The sequence below is a fragment of the Gekko japonicus genome, unplaced genomic scaffold (genome assembly GCF_001447785.1).
Source record: "Gekko japonicus isolate JY-2015 unplaced genomic scaffold, Gekko_japonicus_V1.1 scaffold1250, whole genome shotgun sequence".
NCBI classification, from domain to species: domain Eukaryota; kingdom Metazoa; phylum Chordata; class Lepidosauria; order Squamata; family Gekkonidae; genus Gekko; species Gekko japonicus.
The window spans coordinates 353,565-378,180 of record NW_015173163.1 but is presented as its reverse complement, the minus strand read 5'-3'; the positions used below and the strand labels follow the sequence as shown (position 1 = coordinate 378,180).

Genomic DNA, 24,616 nt, shown 5'->3' with positions numbered 1-24,616 from the left:
TCTGAAGACACTGAGTCCAATTCGCCACTGGATTTGCTGTCATCTTCTTCCTTCTCTCCCCCAACTGGCTCTCCCAGCTGGACTCTCAGGAACTCACGTGCTTTGGAAACAGAGTCAATCTTTTCTTTTTTATCTTGTATTTTGAAAATGATGACTTCTGGAATTAACCATCTGTAACCAATGCTGTTTGTTTGGAGAAACAGGATTAGATCTTTATATTTCTTTCTCTTTTGTCTGATTTCAAATGGAATATCTTTTAGAATCCTAATGGTGTTGTCCCCGATTTTCAAGGGTGTTCCTGTTATTGCTTTCAGGATAGAATCCCTTACATGTCGCTTTGAGAACCTTCCCCAGGCAGATTATTCTTTTTGATGTACACGGAATAGGACCTATAGACCACATCCATTTCGCTTACAAGATACTCCGCTTTCAGATCTGTAACTGGGGCTAATGCTTCACTCAGGAGTTGCTTTAGATTCTCACCTTTAGATTCTGGGACCCCTTGAAACCGTAGAACCAAATTTGCTTTCTCCATTTGCAGCTGTAAAAGTTGTGTTTCTTCCGAAGCTTGTTTCTTTTTCAGCTTTTGCACCTTTTTCTTGACTTTTTTGGCGTCGGCGTCCATTTCCTTCACCTTCTCAGCCGTTTGCTCCGTTATTTTTAAAGTCTCAGTCAGTTGGAGCTGCTGAGTTGCTAGACTCTGGTTTAGATTCGTCAGCTGTTGTTCTATGTTAGTCATCTGGTCCAGCAGAGGGCGCAAGGACTCTGTCAACAATTTGAAAAGCTCAGTGGTCTCTTCTGGTCGAGGGCTCATGATCCCGGCTGGTTTCACTTTTGCTAGCATTCTCTGCCCTCTTCCCCGCCATCTTTATGGATTGTTTACTTTTATAAAAACTTGCTATAGTCTCTGAAATACGCCCGTACGCTTATCCACGCTCTGGTAAGTCTCTCAAAACAGATTTCATCACTTCCCCCCCCCCTAGAATTTCGTTTAGTTCATGCTTATGAGAGGGCCCCCTCCCCCGCTCACTTTTTTCACTGTTCCCAGGGAGGTAGCTTTCTTTTTAAATTCTCATTTCGCTTTAACCCAACTCACAGTTCATTGTTGGTCATATGACCTCGCTCGGCATACGTTCAAAACGCTTAGTCTCCAATGCTTGTCCCGGTCAGCAGCTCTAGATCCATACGGACACTCAGCGGCAGGACCGTCGGGGCGGAGGAGCGCCTCAATTCCCCAGCATCGTGCTGGCGAAGAGGCCACCCCACAAAAGCCCCATGGCTAGGAGCCTTTTGCCAAGGCTCGGGGGGGTAGCGACTAGTCACCCCCCCTTTCCGCTGGTGTGCAGATCACATCCCCAGGAGGTCCGGGAGATGCGTCCGCCATTGTGTCACCATAAACCGGAAGTCGTCAGTGGAGTGTTATCTGGATCAGGGGCAGGAAAAGATGCAAAGAGCATAGCTTAGGGGGTTGTTCCCACTGTTGCGCTCTCCCTCTTCTATGAAAATTCATCAGGAATCATTAGGAGAGCCCATGGGGTGGGGCAGGGTGGAAGACGAGCTTGGAGATCTGCCTTCAGATAAATGGATAAAAACCATGTATGCTTCTCTGAACTTCTTAATATATGGTTGTCAGCTCCAGCTTGGGGAATACCTGGAGATTTGGGGGGATGGAGCTTGGGGAGTGTGGGGTTTGAGGAGGAGATTGGATTTATAGCCCACCCTTCACTACCCAAAGGAGTCTCAGAGCGGCTTACAATCTCCTTTTCCTTCTTATCCTCACAGCAGACACCCTATGAGGTAGGTGGGGCTGAGAGAGCTCTCTGGAGAACTGTCCTTGAGAGAACAGCTCTGAAAGAACTTATGATTGACCCAAGGTCACACCAGCAACTGCATGTGGAGGCGTGAGGAATCAAACCCAGTTCTCCCAGGTTAGAGTCTGCACTCCTAACCACTACACCAAACTGGCTCTCAAGGAACCTCAACAAGGTATAATGCCATGGGAATTTTCTCCATGGGAACTGAACTTAGTCATCTGGAGATCAACCGTAATAGTGGGAGATCTCCAGGTGCCACCTGGATGCTGGTAACCCTATCGAAGCACGGGCAAGATAAATATATAGTACATGACTAGAATTACTATCTGATCTATGGTTGCCAACCTCCTGGTGGGGCCCAGAGTTCTGGAATTACAGCTAAGTTTGGTGTAGTGGTTAAGAGCGGCAGACTGTAATCTGGAGAACTGGGTTTGATTTCCCACTTCTCCACATGCAGCTGCTGGGTGATCTTGGGTCAGTCAAAGTTCTCTGAGAGCTGTTCTCTCAAGAGCAGTCCCCGAAAGAGCTCTCTCAGCCCCACCTACCTCACAGGGTGTCTGTTGTGGGAAGAGGAAGGGAAGGAGATTGTAAACCACTCTGAGACTCCGAGTGAAGGGTGGGGTATAAATCCAATCTCTTTTCTTCTTCTAATCTCCAGACTACAGAGATCAGTTCCCCTGGGGGAAAAGGCAGCTTCAGAGGGCAAATTATATTATTTGTTTATTAAATTAGATTTCTAGATTACCCTTCCCTGTAGGACAGGGCTTAGGACAATGTACAACAGTAAAAACACATTCATAAATTAAATTCACAGTTAAAACAATAAAAATACAACAATTGACCTAATTAGATGGCACTAGGAAGGAACCATAGAACCATACCATAGGGTCCAGGTGAAATCTCCCCTCAGATGTGCCCCTTCATAGGCACCCCCCAAATCTCCAGGAATTTCCCAGGCCACAGTTGGCAACCATAGATCTAATAGCCTCTTTACAATCTGTAATATCGATTTTTTTAAAAAAACCTTTCACTATTGAATAATTTTTGCAACTTTGTATGCAATAAGGTTTGAGTAGAAAAAAGATCCCATCCTTTTGTCATTTGAAACCCTTTTGTTATATGGCTGGAATAGTGGTCAAAATTGAAAGAAGAAAGAAGTAACCAACTTGAAATGACACTGGGGACACCGTGTCCCTTAGATCTTGCTATTTGTTGTCATGTCTGTAGCAATTAAAACTAGGATGTCAAGTGTTGATTAATCGTTATTGAATCAAGCCACTAATAAACAACAAGAAAAAGTAACCTACTTGGAATGACATTGGGGATGCTGTGTCCTTTAGTTCCTGCTATTTGTTGTCGTGTGCGTAGCAATTTAAACTAGAATGTCAAGTTTTGATTAAGCATTATTTAATCAAGCCATATATTAGCTGAGCAGCTTGCATTTACTTGCTCACGTTTGTCATTTTCAAACATTTTTATCAACAACAAAAAATCCATGATTAGGCAACACATCTTTTTAAAATCCAGTTATTTTTAATACAAGTATAAATGTACGTATTTACCAAAACTGTAGACTCCCCATACCTCTTCTAAACTAAAATGGCAGGGTTTCTTCTTGCATTTCCTATGGGCAAGGAAAACTCGCTTTCCCTTTTCAAAGCAGTTGTTTCATTCATATGAAAATGTAACCAGTTGAAATTCAAACGGCTAAGTGGCTAAGGCTGAAATCTTAAGAACAAAGTTTGAGTCCAGGGGTGCCTTTAAGACCAAGAAAGTTTTATTCTGGGTATAAGCTTTTGTGTGCGTGCACACTGAAGAAGCCTATACTTTGAATAAAACTTTGTTCTACTGCTTCAGACCAACATGACTCCCAACCTGAGGCTATAATCCTAAGAATGCTTTCTGGGGAGTAAACCCTGTTGAATAAAATGGAAGTAGACTTCTGAGTAGACTTGCTTAGAGGAGCACCCTACAGTTTCTTGCATCAGGTGACAGCTCTATTGGTCTTTGGGGGAGTAGTCTGCTTGTGTGTTTGTCCTGGGCTACAGAGTCCTAAGTCTTGCTGGGTGACCCTGAAGAAGGCATTTTCCTTGAGCCTCAGTTCCTCGGTGCTATTCTTGCCCTACCTTGCAGGGCTTTTGTGCGAGGGGCATGAGGAAATGCCACTGTAAAGTGCTTTACATGCTGTAATGTACCTTGCCATTGGCTCATAATAGTACCCCCCCCCCTTGGGAGTGTTTTTGAAGTCACTGACGAACATGAGTGCCCTAATGCTAGACTTGAAAGGCTAATTCACACAACCACCACTGTTATAAGTGGAAGAGCAGGTGTGTACTCCCCCTCCCTCCGCATTTGGGGTTATGAATGACATCGATTGTATGCACATATAGCCTTTTACATGATGACCCGATTCAGACAATCCTCGCTTTGACGGGAAGGGTCTGTGTGAATAGAGGCTGGATCCCAGGGTTGTATGGCACATGCTAATGGAGAAGGGTGCCCCTCTTTCTCCGTAGATATTGATAAGAGTGCCCACAGATCAGACACTCTGTGACCTCCCCCCCCCCCCCGGTCGATTCACGCCTTATGAAATCTTTGTGACCACAACAAAGAATTTGTGGCCCTGTCCACAAGGGGTAGTGAACACACGTACAATCTATGTACAACATACACTTGATTTTCCTTTAGATATGTGTTGATGAGTAATTCTGATGTTCCCTTCAATGCAGGTACAGTGGGATGTGTAACTGAAACTGCACTTCCAGGCCCCGGCCTCAGGTTTCAGCTGTAAAGTGAAGATGCTCTGTCTTTCTGTCTTGTGAACAGATATATGGCGCATACACACAGGCTGTATGTCAGTTGACTGTGACATGTAAACGGGACTCCCATCTCATGCGTGCAGGGAGCTCCCGGGTTACCCAGTCACTCATAGGCCTGATTCAGATTGGTAAAACAGCATGCAAGGAGAAGAGTCTTCAGACCCCTCTCCCCTTCTGTCCCCCCCACCAACCTAAAAGGGCCCCAGAGGAGCCTCTGTTTTCACCAGTAGGAAACTCACCCTGAGCATCCACTTGACTCTCTGATGCTCCCTTGGGTGACCCTACTCTGGGATTAGGATCCTCTTTCACCCCTGGAGCAGCAGCCTTCCTGTTTACATTCCGAAACTCCAGTTATAGCTTTCCTTTTCTGCCGCATCAGGGGCTGGAGGGGAAAGGGAAAGGAAATCTGGACCTCACTCAGGTTTTCAGGTCCAGACCCAGAGAGGGCTCCTGGACTTTAATACTCTGGCGTAAAAGGAAGGGAAGGTTTCCCGTTACAGGCCTGCACTGAAGGGGGCAATCTCCATCTGGCGGAGTCCCCATCCCCTCCCCCCCTCTGCAACTCTTTAATCCCAGTTTGCACGTTGAAGTTTATTTAGGGCTGCCTTTGGTTAGTTTACTAGCAGTCCTGAATTGTGATTTTAAATTATGGCTTTTCATGTATCTTATGTATTCTGATTTATGTATTTTACCTATAGTGTAAGCTGCCTCAAGGAGGAAAGGTGTGTAATAAATGTTTTTAATAATGATGAGGATGATAACAGTAACAAAATTGGGGGTTAGAACAGAGTTTGAGTCCCGTGGGAAGTGTGCTTGCACGCGAAAACTTCCACCCGGAATTAAACTTTGTCGGTCTTAAAGGTGCCGCTGGACTCAAACTTTGTTCTGTCGTTTCAGACCAACACGGCTACCCCACCTGAATCTGTCTTCATAAACTAGGGTTGCCAGCCTCCAGATGGGGCCTGGAGATCTCCCAGAAACACGGCTGATCTCCAGACCACAGACATCAGTTTCCCCAGAGCAAATGGCTGCTTTGAAAAGTGGATTTTTCATTATATTTATTTATTTATTGTATTGGGCTTTTATACCGCCCTCCTGGCAGGCAGACTCAGGGCTGTGTACAACAAATTCCTATAAAAACACATAGAAAATCATTAAATAGTCTAAAAATGCAGTTCAGGAAATACCCGATGCCCACATGGTGCCATAATACAATTCTAACCTCCAATTTACTGTACTATAACGTGTGTGTGTGTGTGTGTAGAGATGTGAAGGCCTGGAAAAAAACCGGGAAAATTTGGAAAAAAACCAGTTTTTCCCCATTTTTTTCCTGAAGCCTTTTTTGTTTTTTTCCAAAAAATTGAAAAAATAAAATAGAATAAAATAAATTGACTATGGAACTTTTTTTTTTAACATGATGAATAAAATATTGTAAGACAAGGTGTGCAAATATTTTCCAAATAATTTCTAAAATATATATATATTGTATCAGATTGATCTAATTTCTGTGCACTGAGGACAAGCAAGTCCTAGGTTACAAACTGAACTCTCCAATGGAAGAACAAGATGCATTTCTTCCTTTAGGGGGTGCTATTGTCAGAAGAAAATAAAAAGGTTTCAGTTTTGTTTTTGCATGTGGGTGGGTATTCTCTTTGTAATAATTGTTTGGATGCACTATATTTTTAATATGCTAGTTGTGATAATTTCATGCCAAGTAAAAATGTCCACAGTCATATTTTATGTTCCTAAAGTAACAGAATGACTTTCAATCTAGAAAATACAAAATAAATGCAAGAGTAGCATTTTTTTCAATTTTTCCGAAAATTTCTGTTTCCCCCCAAAAAAAACTGGAAAAAACCCGGGTTTTTTTCCGAACTTCAAAATTTCTGGAAATTTTACATCTCTAGGTGGGGGTGGGGTGAAAGCAGTTAGTGAACGAAATATCCGTTGGCAACTGTTAACCATGAGACTGTTGATGTTAAACCCGTTGATGTTAACTACTGTTGATGTTAAAAACTGTTGCTGTCCTGAACCGTAAGCTTGGTGGAACATCTCTGCCTTACAGGCCCTGCGGAATTGTAGCAGATCCTGCAGGGCCCTGATGCTGGTAGGCAGAGAGTCCCACCAGGTTGGAGCCAGGGCCGAAAAGCTGGACGCTCTTTGGGCCAGGGACTTCCAATAGATGCTGATTGCCACTGAGGTCCCATGTCTTCCCAAGCCCGCCCTCCCCAGGCTCTATCCCCAAGTCTCTAGGATTTTCCCAAACCAGAGCTGGGAACCCTGATTATGAACACATGTAGACCCCGCACTTATGTGCGTACATCCGTTTGTAATAAGGAGCCAACGTGTGCTCACTTTGCAATTAGAACCAGGGACCGGTACCTGGAGAAATGGGGAGTCTAAATCACAAGTTCAGCTGTACATGCTTTGAAGGTGACGTGAGAATAAATTGGTGCATGTAGAGAGGAAAATCAAGTGTCTGCTGTACACAGATTGTACCTGGGTTCACCTTCACTTCGGAGCAGGCCTTTAGAGACAGGAGAACCCTTGGGCTGTGGGTCTGGCGATGCTAATGGCGGAGGAAGGGAGATGGGGCAGTTGTGTAGCGGGTTGGGAGACTGAAGCGGGGGACTGTTTTGGAGTAGCTAACGTAGGGCAGAAATGGGTTGGGGTATTTGTTCTCACGCTTGGGGGCAGTGATGGGGTGCTGGCCTCTGTCCTGGGCCTCACCCTTCTGCTCCGCTTCCCTCCAGCACTGGCACCACCTCCCCACGGACCACCCCGAGCAGCTCCCCGTCCCTGAGGAAGCGCCTCTTGTTGTTGCCCCCACGGCCTCCGCCAGAGTCACCCGCCGAGACCATGGTGGAGAAGGGGTCCGAGAACACCTCGGAGCGGGCTCCTCAACCGGGGCCTCCGCCCAGCACCCCCCTCAACTACCCGCTCAGTGGGCGCAGCTTCATCCGCAACAACAAGGTAAGGGAGGAATGGTTTTTTTGGGGGGCGGGGAAGGGAAGTTGTATATGTGCAAGATGTAGGGTGGCCAGCTCTGGCTTGGGAAATCCCTGGAACTTTGGGAGGTTGGGGTTTGGGGGGGGGGGACCTCAGTGGGGTCCAGTGCCATAGAGTCCGCCCTCCAAAGCAGCCACTTTCTGCAGGGGGACGGATCTCTGTCGTCTGGAGATCAGTTGTGATTCTGGGAGATCTGGGCTGCCAACCTTAGGAAGATGTGAAGATAATGTGTGCTGGTCAGGGGGCTGGGGCGGCTAAGAGCCAGATGCAAAGTTAAGCACCTTCTCAGTTTGCCTAGCCATCTGCCCTCCCTGAGGAGCTGCGGTGGCTCAAGTGGTTAAGACGCTGAACTGCAGGCTGTGGAAGGCCAGTAGTTCAGCAGTTCGAGACCCGAGTATGCCGCAAGACGGTGTGAGCTCCCGTCTCTAGTTCCAGCTCCTGCCAACCTAGCTGTTCGAAAGCAAGAAATTGCAAGCAGATAAATAGGTACCACTTTGGTGGGAAGGTAACGGCGTTCTGTGCGCCTGGGTGTTTAGTCATGCCGGCCACATGACCACGGAAACGTCTTCGGACAGCGCTGGCTCTTCGGCTTTGAAACGGAGATGAGCACCGCAACCCTAGAGTCAGATTCGACTGGCTTTCGAGCAAGGGAACCTTTACCTTTACCTGCCCTCTCCCTGAAACCCCCTGGTTCTGAAAAGTCTACCTTTCTCTGTACTTTTGCTGTTCATTCGTCTCCCGTTCCTCCTCATCATGGCTAACCTCACTGTTTCATCATGGCCCACCCCCTCTAATAGGGCTGCCAGCCCCCGGGTCTGGGTGGGGGTTCCCTTGCTTCTGGGGGCCCCAGTCCGCCGTCCCCAAGAGCGGCCACCCATGGCCACCCCTCTCCGTTCCCTCCTGCAGAGATTTAAAGGGCTTCAGCTGATCGGTGGGGAGCACATGGCCCGCTGATCAGCTGGAGGACCCTTTAAATCAGCAGGGAGGGAGAGGGGCTGTCACCGGCTGCAGCTCCACTTTGCAAAAAGGCCCTTTAAAGGGTCTTTTTGTGAGCAGGATGGGGGCTGTGGCGCGTTGGATTGATTTCCCAGCAGCGATTCTTGGGGCCGTCCCCTCCCACCCCCGGAATGCCCCCCAAATCCCCCCACCAGAGCGATGAGGGGCCCTGGAAACCCTAACCCTCTAAGTACCCCCTTCACCTGTCTAATACTCCCTGTCTGCTGGCCAGTCCTGAGGCTCCCCCCCTCCCATATTTTCAAGTGAGGCCTGATTTAAAAATGACTCTATCAGACAGGAAGGTCTTACCCGTATTGTATTGTATGGGGTGTGGTTTAGACGGTGCCACTGTGTGTGTGGCATTAATGCACCTGCACAATCCCTGCCTGGGGTATAGATCTCTGGTATGCTAACGTTTCACATCCCAGAAGATAGATCCAGGTGATCAGCCGTGTTGGTCTGAAGCAGTAGAACAGATTTAGAATCCAGTGGCACCTTGAAGACCAACAAAGGTTTATTCAAGGTATGAGCTTTTGTGTGCATACCTTGAATAAACCTTTGTTGGTCTTAAAGGTGCCACTGGATTCTAAATTTGTTTCACATCCCAGTTTAAACAAGATGCTGGATGCATAGTAGTTCTTCTCGCCTGCAAGCATCTTGTTTACGTCAGGGCTTAGATAGGTGGCTAACGGTGACGGGGCCTTTTGTGTGGCGGCCCCCTGATCGTAGAACTTCCTCAGCAGGCACATTCACTCGTTACTGACATTGTTATATTTAGGCACCAGGTTAAGACTGCCCCAAAAAAGAGGGGTGGAAATTTAAACCAACAAAGCACAAACCTCCGAAGGAAGTTTAGAAACCTAATTGAGGGCCAAAAGTTAAAAACATAAATAAGTGTTGTCATGACGCCAGCGGGTTGCCACCTTCTGCCGCTACCACCCTGGACTTAGGTCCCTTGAGAAGGCCCAGTGTACCTTCCCAAGCCACTTCAAATTGCCCCTTTGTAGCCGAAAACGTAAGCGTGATAACCAGGCAGAGAAACAATTGAACAAAAAGGGCTTATTATTATTATAATACTGGGCAGGGGAAAAACAAGACAAGACAAGGTGCCTTAAAATCCATAACAGTGTTGAAAGACCAAAAGAAACACAAAGCTAACGCAGCTACCTAATACTCCTTAACTGTTACTACTCAAGCCCTACAGCTCTCTTATGCCAGGCTTCTGCCCATACTCACTGTCCCCAGTGAGGGATCTTTCTCCCAGACCAGTCTTCTCAGCTTAGCTCTGTGAGAGGCAAAAACCGCAGAGAGGACAAGAACACAGTTTAACTGACCACCAAGTATATAAACAATCTCCTCAGAGAATTCCTCGACCCCTATTGGTTACCGCTGGCGCAAAGCCTTGTGGGGATTGTAGGCTGTCCGCTTCCCACTCCCAGCCAGGTCTCTTAGGCCTCACTAGGCCCAGTCCTGCACAGATCTCCAGAGGCCTATGCAGATCATGACAAGTGTACAAAAGAGTGTTTATTACAAAGACATATAAAACCTAGTAGGGGCTCAAATAAAGCCTCATAAAATGTAAGGTAAAGGTAAAGGTTCCCTTGCTCGAAAGCCAGTCGAATCCGACTCTAGGGTTGCAGTGCTCATCTCCGTTTCCAAGCTGAAGAGCCAGTGCTGTCCAGAAGTGGTACTTATTTATCTACTTGCAATTTCTTGCTTTCGAACTGCTAGGTTGGCAGGAGCTGGAACTAGAGACGGGAGCTCACTCCGTCATGCGGCACTCCGGTCTCAAACTGCTGAACTACCAACCTTCCACAGCCTGCAGTTCAGCGTCTTAACCACTTGAGTCACCACAGCTCCTCTCATAAAATGTACAAAGTTACAAATACACACAAAAAAGAACAGTGTATGACCTGATGCGTTTCGGCTCACAAGAGCCTTCTTCAGAGGTCAAATAGTGCAAATTATAACAAGCATCAGAGTCCCTGTCACACATGTAAGGCAATTAACAATAAATAAAGAATAAATAAATAAAATAGGACCAAAGTTGGAAGCTGTACAAAAAGATAAAAATTATTGCAGATTAATATTTAATAATTCAATTGAAAATTCCACCCAATATTAAAAGTATTGTACTTTACCCAAATATACTTACTTCCAATATGGAATTGAATGACACACCAAAAGGTTAAGACTGGCCTGTCCTCCTGAGCCCTTGGCGGAAAAGTCAGTGTTTTGTAGCGGACACCACTGGGAGACTCAGTTTCGAATTCCCCACTCTGCCCTTGAAGCTCGCTGGGGGTGACCTTGGGCCAGTTGCACACTCTCAGCCTGACCTACCTCACAGGGTTGCTGTGAGGATAAAAGGGAGGCGAGGGAAATGGTACAAGCTGCTTTGGGTCCCCATGGGGGGAGCAAGGCAGGGTAGAAAATGAAATAAATAAGATGGATTTGCTGTTTACTATTTCCGGTTTATATTTCAGAGTTTGGGGCTGTATTGTTTTGAGCTGGTTTGGATGTCTTTATTTCTGTATCCCCCCCTGGATTGTAAACCACACTGAAGGGCATTTTTTTTTCCTCATGAGGAGGGAGAGAATTTTAAAAAAGAACAGCAGAAGGGGCTGGCTTTTGCCGGTGAGCCAGCCTGTCTAGAGTGGTTGAGTTCCGTGATGCTTGGGGTTGCCAACTTTGGAGTGGCCAATTTCGTGGAAGTTCCTGGGGATTTGTAGGCAGTGCTTGGGGAGAGGGGGAGACCGGGGAGGGGAGAGAGCGCCTCAGGGATGGGATGCCGTAGGGTCCACCCTCCGAAGCCGCCATTTCCTCCTGGTAGACTGACCTCTTGTCATGTGGAGATCCCTTGGAATTCTGGGAGAGCTCCAGGCCCCACTTGGAATTCGGTTCCCGTACTTCCCCAACTGTCACTGTTGGTAACGCCCTCCCAGGCTGGACACGGCCCACAGGCTCCCGTCGCCTACCTTTTCCTAATGGGTCAGGTGTATTCATTTGCGGAGAGATGATCACAAGACAGTGTTCTTCGTGAATGCGAAGAAAGGGTACGGCAGGAGTGACAGGACAAAGCGCTGGAAAGGAGCTCCTGGTGTGCCATTGCCTTTCAAGACTGTGATCAAGCGACACTGGGCCAGACAAGGAAACTAAGGGACAAATTGGACCCTATATCTGCCACAACGGGTATCCCAGCCCAACAGACGTGATACCCAGGAACTAATGTTCTCAAGTGCTTTTTACGTATGTGTGTTTTATTGTACTGTGTTGTATGTCCACAGCTTTGGTTTTTAATTGTCTTAACCATGTGTTTTTTGTTTGGTTTTAAAGTCCCCCCCCCCCAAAAAAAAAGAGATATATTTTCTTATTATGTATGTTTTTAATCTGTTTGCTGCCTTGGTGCCCCCTTGTGAAGGCAGAAAGGTGGGGTATAATTTTTGTAAATAAAAAATAATAATAACAAAACAGTAACAGCTGACAGGAGGACATATGCTGGCATGCGGTCGAGACCCTGGAGAGCCGCTGCCGGTCTGAGTAGACAACACTGACCTTCTTGGACCAAGGGACTGATTCAATATCAGGCAGCTTCATATGTTCATGTAGGTTGATATCGGGAGCAGTGTTCCCTCTAAGCTGTAGAGTCCTGTGAGCAAAAATTCTACTTGGTGAGCTACTGGCATTAAAGTTGTGAGCAGGTGACTTGGCTACTGCATAAATTAGTGTGTTCCGGAGCCCTCCTTCCTGAGCCGAGACAAAAATGTGTGAGCCGGAGGCTAAAAAACTGTGAGCTGGCTCACACTCACTCAGCTTAGAGGGAACACTGATTGGGAGAGGCAGTCATTTCGTTATGGCTGCCCCCTTCTCTCTGCGCTGTGGAACACATCTCAAAACCGAGAGGTACACGGTGCAGCAGGGAGCTGAGAGGAATGTTTAACCCCAGAATCTTTCTTTCCTCAAAATGTAATAATTCCTCTCCTACTGAGCTCGGGGGGGGGGGCACCCTGAGGTCGTGGGCTCAGGGCAAAAGCCCAGCTGCCCCACAGTCTGAAGCCAGCCTCTCGCTCTGTATGTGGCTGTTGGAAAAGTATGCCAAAAGTGCATTTTTGACTGGATTGCAGCCCAAAGAATTCTGCTTTGGTCATTCGGAAATGTACCGTTTTCAGGGATCTGATGCTTAAGTGTATTTGATAGGCTTGCCAGGTCCCCTCTGGCCACCGGTGGGGGATGTAGGGTTGCCAGGTCCCAGTTGGGAAGCTCCTGGAGATTTGGGGATGGAGCCTGGTGAGGACAGAGAACTCAGTGGGGCACAGTGCCACAGAGTCCACCCTCCAAAGCATCTGTTTTCTCCAGGGGGGCTGATCTCTCTAGTTTGGAGATGAGCTGTAATTCCAGGGGATCCCCAGGTCCCACCTGGAGGTTGGCATCCCTAGGTTTAAACAAGCAGGGGAGGGTGAGAGGAAAGTGTGATGGTTTCATTTTCTCATTGTGCAAGTTACACTAACTCCTCTCTCTCTTTGTCTTTCAGAAAATGCAAAGCTGGTACAGTGTAAGTGACTTTTTCTCCCCTTCGGGATGGGTGGTACATGAAATTAGACTCCCTTGATCTTGCGCAAATATAATTTGGCAGGAAGAAATGTGGGCTTTCCAACAGGCCTGGAGAAGCATGTCCTGTCCCCATTACAGAGGCTCAGTATGTTGAAATGGGCAACTGAAACTTTCAAAGTAAAAGACCTTTACCTGGTGAAGAACGCCCCGTTAAGCCTCTTTTAAAGGGTCAGGTCACTTTTTTCTCCAAGCCTCTTGGCAGTGCTAAATTGCATACGGTTTCAAACATAAAGAAAGACGACCACATCTCTACAATAAAATAAAACTGACCCCCCCACACACAAATACAGCTTTCCCAAAACCTACACAATAGCAGCAATTTGGGATGATGGTGAAGGTCTGAGGGATTATCCCAAGGCCTGGCAGATAGTTCTGATAAGAGCTGTTCTTGAAAAAGAGCAGTTTCTGTCAGAGCTCTCTCAGCCCCACCCACCTCACAGGGCATCTGTTGTGGGGAGGGGAAAGGAAAGGAGTTTGTAAGCCACTCTGAGACTCCCTTGGATAGTGAAGGGCGGGGTATAAATCCAATCTCCTCCTCCTCCTCTTCTTCTTAAATAAGGACCTGCAAAGGTTTACATCGGTCTTTTTTTCTCCATTTTATCCTCATAACAAACCTTTGAGGTAGGTTAGACCGAGAGAGACTGGCCCAGGGAGCATCCAGGGAAGTGGAGTGGGGATTTGAACCCGGGTCCAGTACTAACCACTACACCACAATGGAGGTAGAGAAGCCCTCTCTGGGTCTGGACGTGGCAGCCCCGTGAGAATCGTCTGGTCAGATTGTTCTACAAAAAGTGGCTTGGGGGGAAATATGGAATACTTTTCTAGCGCTTTGTTTAGTTCTTTTTGCCAATAATGCTTTACCGCTTTTAACATGCTGTCCAGACGTGACCTTGCTTAGGGTAACCAACTCTGGGTTGGGAAATTCCTGGAGATTTTGGGAGGCAGGGCCTGGGGAGGGTGGGTTTTGGGGAGGCGAGGGAGCTCGGTGTGGTATAAGGCCACAGAGTCCACCCTCCAAAGCAGCAGTTTTCTCCAGGGGAACTGACCCCTATTGTTTGGGGATCAGTCGTAATTCTGGGAAATCTCCAGGTACCACTTGGAGGTTGGCAACCCTCCCTTGCCAGTCTTTACAACAACCCTGTAGAATAGGCCACTGTTATCAGGTCCAGTATTTAAGATGTGGCTGAGAGACTTTGCCTTGTTTCAAGTCACCTTGCAAAGTTATTACCAGTAAGATTTGAACCAGGGACTTCCCAACTCATTCTCTTATGAAGGGTGTGTGTTGGCCCCTCAGAGGGTTGAGGTCCACATATCTGTTTTATTTAGAAAATGTGCACGCGGCAGAAATTGTGTGGTAGAACGCCCGTATAGACCAGGGATCACTGTCTGGTAAAAAAAAAATGAAAAAAAGCAATTTCTTGAGAGCAGAAAACGAGGAGGGCAGCAGGGAGGGACCTTTCTCTTCTTCAACGGGCTGGTTTTCTGCTTGCGGGGAGTTATTCTTAAGGTGGGAGGCGAAAAGGGCATTCTCCATCTGCAGGCTGGAGTGCTGCAGACCTGTCTACCGCCTTGGACTCTGCCCCTTTGTCCCTTTGGAAATAGAGGGGGGGGAGTGGGGGGGAGAGAAGGAAACAGAAGGGAAGGAGGCAAGAGAGCAAGTTTGCAGGGTGAGCATCGGGAGTGCGGGGAGAAAGCACACCTATCTGCTTTGCAAGTTTCCTTTATCTGTTTATAAAAACCCTGGGAGGATTTCTGTTTTGGAATCCGGTGTGCAAGAGGAATGGAATTGCATGGGGCGGCGGGGGGAGGGGGGTTTGCTCTCAGGACTGAGCCTGGGGATCCGTCTTCCAGCAAAGACGGGACTATAATGACTGGTCATGTGCAGAACCCCCCCCCCAACAGACCTGCCCTGAGTTTCCGGGGCTTCGGGGAGCTGTTCAGAACCAAAGGGGGCGCATCTGGTGTGTTTTGTTCCTCTTCACCTGGGCCCAGCCCCCACCTGGGCAGGATATGGTTAACTGCAGCCTGACACCCTCCTTCCCACCCACCCCCAGCCCTTTTGTTTCGCGTAAAGGACACCCGGGCACCCTCAGCCAATGGCCGGCCAGTGTAACTGGAGCTGTCCCTGGGGGAGGCCTCTTCTTCCTTGCTTTGATGGGCTCCGGGGAAACTTTCCATCTGCCTCCCTCCCCTTTCGCTATCTGGCACCCCCTTTATCCCTCCTCCTACTCTCCTGCATCCGCTCTGCCCGGAGGATCGGGCCTCTGCGAACTCCCCCCCCCTTTGCCCCCCCATCTCCGTCCTGCATGACTCCTCCACTCCCCAAACAAACCCCTCCGCTCTCCACTTCCACATTTTTCCTGATCTTCCTCTTTGATCAGCTGCTGCCCGGCCTCCCCTCCTGGCTCACACCCCCCCTCCCCTCCCCTCGTGGCTGGCCTCCTTCCCACGCTCCTCTTTCTCTGTGCTGATCCTGCACCCAAACCCGCCTCGGTAGGCGCCTGGGCACTGCCTTCTTCTCCCGGCCGCTCCCAGGCTTGCCCCTTTCACAGCTCATGCTGCCGCTCTCCAGAAACCTCCTTCCTCTCTTGGGTGGGGGCTGCCCCCGCTCCCGGCAGTAAAAGAAGGGATTCCACCCAGCCATCTGGACAGAGTAAGAGACTCCTCCTTTGTTTTTTTTAAAGTTTTCTGTTTTTTGGCTTACCCACAGCAGCAGCCTTGAATGAATCTGGGGTGCCCCAAGCTTCTATTTGTGTTTCCAGGGTGTGCAGGGATTCTTGGGTGTGTTCTCACCTCCCCCCTCCCTTCAGCATTCCCTTTCCTGTCTCCCAATAGCCCCAAGAAGGGCATTTCCTCTGAAACGGAGGGCTTCACCTCCACTGGGTCCTGCCAATTGCCTTTTCCCCATAGCCACCCCTGTCCCAGTGATTCCTCCCTCAGGGATCACACTCTGTGCCCTTCAAGTGTCAGCTGCAGCAAAAGGTCTCCTCAGAACCAGGGCAGTGTAGTGGTCGACATTTCAGACGACATTTCAGACGAGGACGTTAGGCTGGCAGGTTGCAGTCTAGCACTGTGCCGCAAACTCGGAGTCACCTTGAAGCAGTTGCCATCTCTTTGCTCCTGAGCCTACCTCCCAGGGTTGTTGTGAGAAACACTTGGGGAAGAGAGAGCTAGTTCTTCCACCCTTTGAAGAAAGGGCTGCATAAGAAGAAGAAGAAGAGTTGGGTTTTATACCCCGCTCTTCACTACCCGAAGGAGTCTCGGAGCGGCTTATAGTTGCCTTCCCTTCCTCTCCCCACAGCAAGACACCCCGTGAGCAGTGTTCCCTCTAAGCTGAGTTAGTGTGAGCTAGCTCACAATTTTTTCAGCCACCGGCTCACACATTTTTTGTCTTCGCCCAGGAAGGATGGCTCCAGAGCAAACTAATTTGTGCAGTAGCCAAATCGCTCACTCACGACTTCAATGCCAGTAGCTCACAAAGTGGAATTTTTGCTCACAAGACTCTACAGCTTAGAGGGAGCATTGCCTGTGAGGTAGGTGGGGCTGAGAGAGCGGTGACTGGCCCAAGGTCACCCAGCTGGCTTCACGTGGGGGATCCAACCCAGTTCTCAAGGATTAGATGTGATCCTTCCATTTGTACCCCGGTTTTCTGTGCCTCCCTAGTCAAAACGGCGTCAGAGTGATGGCCCCCCATTTCCCACCCCACGTGGTGCGTGCCATGTAGTTTTTCTTCCTGCCCCACTGCTCTCCCATCTTAGTGGATTAAGATAATTAATTAATTTAAGAAATTGTATTTCTCTCCTGCTGTCCTTTGATCCTGGAGTTTGAAGGGGCATCCCTAGGAGGTCGCCTTTCTAGCCACTGACCAGACCCCCCCATAACGTCCTTAAGCTTGCTATAGCCGGCACCCTCCCGCCACACCTGGAAGTTCTGCCATTGCCCTCCCAACTCTGGGGCTGACCCCCTCATCCCTCTGCCCAGCCCAGTTCAAAGCTGTCCTCCAGCTCAGAGGAGCCCTCCTCCAACGGAAGAGGCAAACCACAGACGTCAGGCTTGGCTCTTCCAATGCCGGAAGGCCCGTTAGGCTGGAGGAAGCCTTCCCCTTCCACAGAAAAGAGCCATTGAAGACCAGCTTCCGGGTCCTCAGGGGGAGGGTCTAGTGGGTGCAGCTGAAGGGGGACGGTGCCTACCTAACGTGCCCGATTGCTGTTGGCAGATGCTGAGCCCCACTTACAAGCAACGCAACGAGGACTTCCGCAGGATCTTCAAGGGGCTTCCGGAAACTGAACGACTCCTTGTAGGTGAGACATAGGCCCTTATCTCATTACCATTCTAAACGGGATGTTATTCATTGTTGGCCCGATTTCGAGTAAAGCAATACAGGGATGGGGGTTTCATATAGCGAATTTCCTTCCATTAATGAGCCATCTCTGAAGCGCTATGGTCATTTCAAACAGTGCTGCTTTTATCTCACCCTTTTTTGCTGCATGATCTTCTTGGACTTTTTTTAAAAAAGCTCTAATGTGAGCGCTATAGCTCTAAACTGCTATAGTACTGAAGTGTTCTAGTGGCTCCATTGAGATGCATTGACTCCATGGAGTCAATGCATCTCAATGGTGCTTATAGCAGTTTAGCGCTATAGCACTCACATTAGAACATTTTTTAAAAAGTCCAAGGATGATCATGCAGCAGAAATGGGCAGGAAGAAAGCAGCATTGTAGGAAACGCTATGGACATTTTAAACAGCACACCATGGCGATCCAGAAGTTGAAAACGGAAAGAAGCAGTTTCCCTCAAAAGCGGCTCAACCACGCTTTGCTAACCCGACACAAGCGGATCTGTATGAACAGGTAAATAAATTCTGCTAGCAGCCGGTTGTTAAAATGGGCCTGTCTGAGATGACAGGAAAAACCCATTAGCAACCAGGTACTAAAACGAAATACAAAGGCAATTTGAAAAGGGTCATAAGAGGAGGTGGGGATGGAGGGAGGTTGTGCTGGATGGGGGGGGGATCCCAACAGGGCAGGTGAAGCAGTCATCCCTAGGTGGCACTGTAGGGTGAATGATGGCAAAGGAGAGTGGAAGGCACCCTTTTTGGGTGGAAGGCAGTGTTGAAACCTTTTCCGTAATTGCAGTATACTGATGTGACCGGCTGCAATGCTCCCTCCATGCCGTGAAGTCTTGTGAGCAAAAATTCTACTTTGTGAGCTACTAGCATGAAAGTTGTGAGCGAGCGATTTGGCTACTGCATAAATTAGTTTGCTCTGGAGCCATCCTTCCTGAGCGAAGACAAAAACGTGTGAGCTGGGGGCTAAAAACTTGTGAGGTAGCTCACAGTAACTCAGCTTAGAGGGAACACTGGCTCCGGCTGTATCAGTGAACTGCCCCAGGGCTTTAGTTCTTTTGCCTCCAAATTCGTGGGTAAAATAAACCCACCTGATCCTAGAATACAGATTCAAACGGATCCGTTCACTCCTTTCCCCATAAGTGCGGAATCTTCCTTTGATGGATGAAGGCTCCCTCCTCCATTGGAGGAAGACTCCTCACTTGCTGGAAGGGATCTGCTGGGCCCAACCCACTCAGTTCTCTTGCAGCTTTTGCTGCAGAGAGAAATAGTTTCGTTGGGTATTTTCAATTCCACCTCAAAGGAACTTCCTTTAAAAATAAGTAAATAAAACACGCAGCTTCTCACAATCACCGGTTCCTTTCTTTTTCGGAATTGTTCATGTCAGTGCTCTCTCCCTGAGTTAGTGATGCCGTCGGGGTTTTTTGTTTGTTTATACTGTGCTTTTCTCCCCAGTGGGGGGATGCGGAGTGGCTCACATCAGAGGTCGTTTCGTAGAAAAAGAGGTGCAGGGGCTCATTAGCATAACTCATCTTGAGTTAGTGATGCCGCTATTTGTTTTTTTTGTTTTTGTTTATACTGTGCTTTTCTCCCCCGTGGGGGGATGCAGAGTGGCTCACATCAGGGGTCATTTCGTAGAAAAAGAGGTGCAGGAGCTCATTAGCATAACTCATTAGCATAACCGATTTGCATATGCCTCGCCCCCTGACATCACCGGAAGTGTGTCAGAAGGCAAAACCCACTGCTCAGGCTCCACGGGACTGTTTTGGATTGCTAGCTATTTGGGGGGGGGGACACGCAGATCCTCATGATCCTCGTGGCCGGGGCTGCTGGGAGCAGGGGGCGGGGCTTGCTGCATGTGCCCGCCCCCTGGGCTCTTTACTGCCGGAGCTCTGCTCCTGTGCGCTCCTGCAGGAAATGACCCCTGGCTCACATCATTCTCGCTGTCTCCATTTTATTCTCGCAACAACCCTGTGAGGTAGCTCAGGCTGAGTGTCTGTAACTAGCTGAAGGTCGCCAAACATGCTTCCATGGTAGAGTGGGGATTTGAACACGGGTCTCCGAGATCCTATCCTGACACTTTCTAGCCATTACACCATGTTGGTTCTGTGGAGACTACAATTGGCATTCAGACCAGAACTGGCCCTACCCTTCCCTAAATACAGTCTCTGTTCTCGGCTTGAGTGATTCATGGGTCAAGGCCCTGTCCCTGATTCCTAATCTTTCCATTCATCTGTTCTGCAATAGCAGCCTGAGGTTCTTGTTGATTCCTGTTTGGGGAGACTCTCGGCTGCCTCCTTGAAGCCTCCAGCACGTGCTGGTGCTGTCTGTTTGCCTGCCCCACAGTTCTAGCCCTTGGATTTATTGCCAGTTCAGTGGTCAAGAGTCTTCCCAAAGTATCCTGGGAACTGTAGTTTAGCTAGGAATTCTACATGAAAGAATCCAGCCCCACCCCCCAACCTTTCTTTCACAGAACTACAGTTCCCAGGGGACCTTGAAGGACGGGAATGTCTCTTTAATTCAGTGAAGTCTTCTGTAGATACATCCTCTTTTGGCTTCTGTGGCCTTAAAAAAATTGCTATTCAATCCATTAAAGGCTGTGGTATAGATCTGCTTTGCTTCTGCATCTCTGGCATCTACTTTTGGCCTTCTGAAAACATGCCACTGACTTGTCGGTGCCCAGTAGTTGCGGCACAGATCTCCCAAGAGTTTCAGCAGTGGATTCGAACCCCTTTGTGTCCTCCCCCTCCTTTCAACCTGCATCCCTTCCCCCTCCCGTTTTCCCTCCTCCTGCTCCTCCTCCTCCTCCTCACGCTCTCGTCTCTGACGTCTCCCCTCTCCTCAGATTACTCCTGCGCGCTCCAGCGTGATATCTTACTCCAGGGGCGGCTCTACCTGTCGGAGAACTGGATCTGTTTTTACAGCAACATCTTCCGATGGGAGACCACGGTGAGTTGCCCGGAGACCACGACCCCGGGGCAGAGGCCGGAGAAGCGAGCCCCAGAGCTCTTCCCCTCCGGGCCGCCGCTGATCTCCTTTTGCCCTTCCGCGACAGATCTCCATCCAGCTGAAGGACGTGAAATACATCAAGAAGGAGAAGACGGCGAAGCTGATCCCCAACGCCATTCAGATTTGCACGGAGAACGACAAGGTAGGACTGTTCCCTGTGGACCTGCCGCAGCATGCCTACACTTTTACGTCAAAGATCCCTTTGACTTAACGAGAGTCTGGAGTTTACCAGTTTCGGGGGTTTGTCGTTAGAGCTCGCTGGTTCCATATTACTGATTTAGTTAGGTATTTATACCCTGCCTTTTCTCTCAAACGGAGACCCAAAGCCACTTATGGATTTGTTTCGCCCTCTTAATTTTATCCTCACAACAACCCTGTGAGGTAGGTTAGGCTGACATAGGTCGCACAGGGAGGTTCCGTGTCGGACTGGGAATTCGAACCCAGGTCGACACTCTAGCCGCTACACTGGTTGCGGTGCTTTTACAGGTGGGTCCACGAGACCAGGAGGAGGGGGCAGAACCGGGTGAGCTGGGAGAAGCCACCCCAAAAGCTGCAGAGGTGAATTTTCGGCTCGCCTCTCCGTGTGACGATCCAAATGAAATGCCCATTTCCTGAGCTGTTCTCGCCAGCTAGTCCGACAACGTGCTGTCTCTGCGGTTTGAAAGGGGCTGTAATTGACCATTTCTGTGTGAGAGCTCGAGCTGATTTCTCCAAACCCTGGACTCACCTCGTACCAAAAATGGCTGGGTATCCTCCCCCCCCCCCCGCACCCCCGTAGATGGTGAGACGACTGTCTCCTGAGGTTCTTGTTGATTCCTGTTTGGGGAGACTCTCGGCTGCCTCCTTGAAGCCTCCAGCACGTGCTGGTGCTGTCTGTTTGCCTGCCCCACAGTTCTAGCCCTTGGATTTATTGCCAGTTCAGTGGTCAAGAGTCTTCCCAAAGTGTCCAGGGAACTGTAGTTTAGCTAGGAATTCTACATGAAAGAATCCAGCCCCACCCCCCAACCTTTCTTTCACAGAACTACAGTTCCCAGGGGACCTTGAAGGACGGGAATGTCTCTTTAATTCAGTGAAGTCTTCTGTAGATACATCCTCTTTTGGCTTCTGTGGCCTTAAAAAAATTGCTATTCAATCCATTAAAGCCTGTGGTATAGATCTGCTTTGCTTCTGCATCTCTGGCATCTACTTTTGGCCTTCTGAAAACATGCCACTGACTTGTCAGTGCCCAGTAGTTGCGGCACAGATCTCCCAAGAGTTTCAGCAGTGGATTCGAACCCCTTTGTGTCCTCCCCCTCCTTTCAACCTGCATCCCTTCCCCCTCCCGTTTTCCCTCATCCTGCTCCTCCTCCTCCTCCTCACGCTCTCGTCTCTGACGTCTCCCCTCTCCTCAGATTACTCCTGCGCGCTCCAGCGTGATATCTTACTCCAGGGGCGGCTCTACCTGTCGGAGAACTGGATCTGTTTTTACAGCAACATCTTCCGATGGGAGACCACGGTGAGTTGCCCGGAGACCACGACCCCGGGGCAGAGGCCGGAGAAGCGAGCCCCAGAGCTCTTCCCCTCCGGGCAGCCGCTGATCTCCTTTTGCCCTTCCGCGACAGATCTCCATCCAGCTGAAGGACGTGAAATACATCAAGAAGGAGAAGACAGCGAAGCTGATCCCCAACGCCATTCAGATTTGCACGGAGAACGACAAGGTAGGACTGTTCCCTGTGGACCTGCCGCAGCATGCCTACACTTTTACGTCAAAGATCCCTTTGACTTAACGAGAGTCTGGAGTTTACCAGTTTCGGGGGTTTGTCGTTAGAGCTCGCTGGTTCCATATTACTGATTTAGTTAGGTATTTATACCCTGCCTTTTCTCTCAAACGGAGACCCAAAGCCACTTATGGATTTGTTTCGCCCTCTTAATTTTATCCTCACAACAACCCTGTGAGGTAGGTTAGGCTGACATAGGTCGCACAGGGAGGTTCCGTGTCGGACTGGGAATTCGAACCCAGGTCGACACTCTAGCCGCTACACTGGTTGCGGTGCTTTTACAGGTGGGTCCACGAGACCAGGAGGAGGGGGCAGAACCGGGTGAGCTGGGAGAAGCCACCCCAAAAGCTGCAGAGGTGAATTTTCGGCTCGCCTCTCCGTGTGACGATCCAAATGAAATGCCCATTTCCTGAGCTGTTCTCGCCAGCTAGTCCGACAACGTGCTGTCTCTGCAGTTTGAAAGGGGCTGTAATTGGCCATTTCTGTGTGAGAGCTCAAGCTGATTTCTCCAAACCCTGGACTCACCTCGTACCAAAAATGGCTGGTTATCTCCCCCCGGCACCTGGATATTTGGAAGGACTTCTCAGTTTTCTGGCATTACGCTGGCAACTGCTGCAAGCCTCTGAAGTCAAGGCTGAACATGTTTCCGAGATGCAATTTCAGAAGGTATTTGCCAGAGGGCCCCTTGAGCTTGCATGGCACAGGGAGCCTTGGCCCAAGAACTTGGCTCTTCTCGTTCCCAGAAAGGATCAGGTTGGTACTCAGGTGGGATTATCTGCAAGGCACAGTTCAGGTGACAGAAGGCTCCATCGTTTGGAAGGCGGGTAGAATCCGGAACGACCTTTCTGGCTCAGGGATTGGCGGGTGGGTCAACAGGGGGGGCCTCCAGGCAATTTTCTGGTGGACTGCGTTATCCCGGAGTCTGCAGCCTTTGACAATGAAGGAGCCACACTACCTCGGGGTTCCGAGCAGGAGTTCAGCAGAGGGCCAGCAGAGAGCCTGGTTGCATAACAGAAATAGTACACTTTAGCGTTACTGAGAATTGTCGTGTTGATTAATAATCCATAAGTGTTTCGCAGCTCAACCCCTGGCTCTTGCAAGTCTTTTATTAGGAAGCGGGACACACGAGGTACACACACACACACACACACACACACACACACACGAACACCCTCTGTGGTTGTTTTAGCACACTGGCATAAATCAGTACAAGGTTTGCTCTTGGATCACTGGCAGCCAAAATCAGTACAAGGTTTGCTCTTGGATCACTGGCAGCCAAAATCAGTACAAGGTTTGCTCTTGGATCACTGGCAGCCAATGTCTCTAAGCTGGGCATGTGAGCGGCCGCTCATTAACACAGGAAGCCCTGCTCAGCAGCAGTCTGGAGCCACACAGGGTCTTGCACTGCCCGTTGCCCATTTTAAGATGACAGCAGTTATATTCTGCTCAAGAAGCGAACTGCTCTGTTCAGTAGGGGGAGGAAATAAGAGGGAACATTGCTGGCAGTGGTTCATCTCTGTCATTTCCCTTTCTGTAGCTCTGCGTATTTGAGGCTCTTCTGGAAGGATTATTCAGGATTATTGATCCCTAATGAGCTCTGGACATAGCTGTCTGAGCATTCCCTCTTGCTCCATAAATTTTTTTGTTCATTTAAAAAAAAAAAATCTCCCCCCAAGGCAGCATACCTAGTTCTCTTCTCTGTTTTATCTTTGAAATAACCCTCTGTGGCAGGACAGACTGAGAGCTGGTGAGCAGCCCTGGGTGATCTAGTGTGTTCCAGGGCCGAGTGGGGATTTGGATTTGAACCCGGCTCCCCCCCGCCAGTAATAGTCCAATGCTCTGACCACTGTGCTCTTTTGGGTGCTTTCTTTTACAAAACCAGACTGCACAACATGGAAGTTAGCCCACCTCTGCTCTAGCTATGTTCGATAGCTGTGGCTCACTTTCCCACACTGCGCACTGTAATGTATTTATTTAAAATATTTGTGTGCTGCCTTTCCAGCCAACTTAGGCTTCCCAAGGCGTGTCCTTCCGGAGTTTAGAATCATAGAGTTGGAAGGGACCTCCAGGGTCATCTAGTCCAACCCCCTGCACAATGCGGGAGATTCACAAATGCCTCCCCCCCACACACACACACCCAGTGACCACTTTTCCACTTCCAGAAGATGACAGAAAATCTCCAGGATCTCTGGCCAAAATGGCCTGGAGAAAAATTGCTTCCTGAAATAAGCATTTCCCTGGGCGTGTAAGAAAGGGCAA

At 49.0% G+C, this 24,616-nt stretch overlaps 1 protein-coding gene across 1 annotated transcript in view; it reads left to right on the top strand.

The window, feature by feature from the left end:
• Positions 1–24,616, top strand: part of GRAMD1A (GRAM domain containing 1A) — a 63,122-nt gene that overhangs the window by 5,394 nt on the left and 33,112 nt on the right. The window contains exons 2-6 of the mRNA XM_015422479.1: positions 7,387–7,606; positions 13,167–13,187; positions 17,463–17,547; positions 20,437–20,540; positions 20,647–20,742. Coding sequence (XP_015277965.1) covers positions 7,387–7,606; positions 13,167–13,187; positions 17,463–17,547; positions 20,437–20,540; positions 20,647–20,742 — 526 coding nt within the window. The remainder of the gene's footprint in view (positions 1–7,386; positions 7,607–13,166; positions 13,188–17,462; positions 17,548–20,436; positions 20,541–20,646; positions 20,743–24,616) is intronic.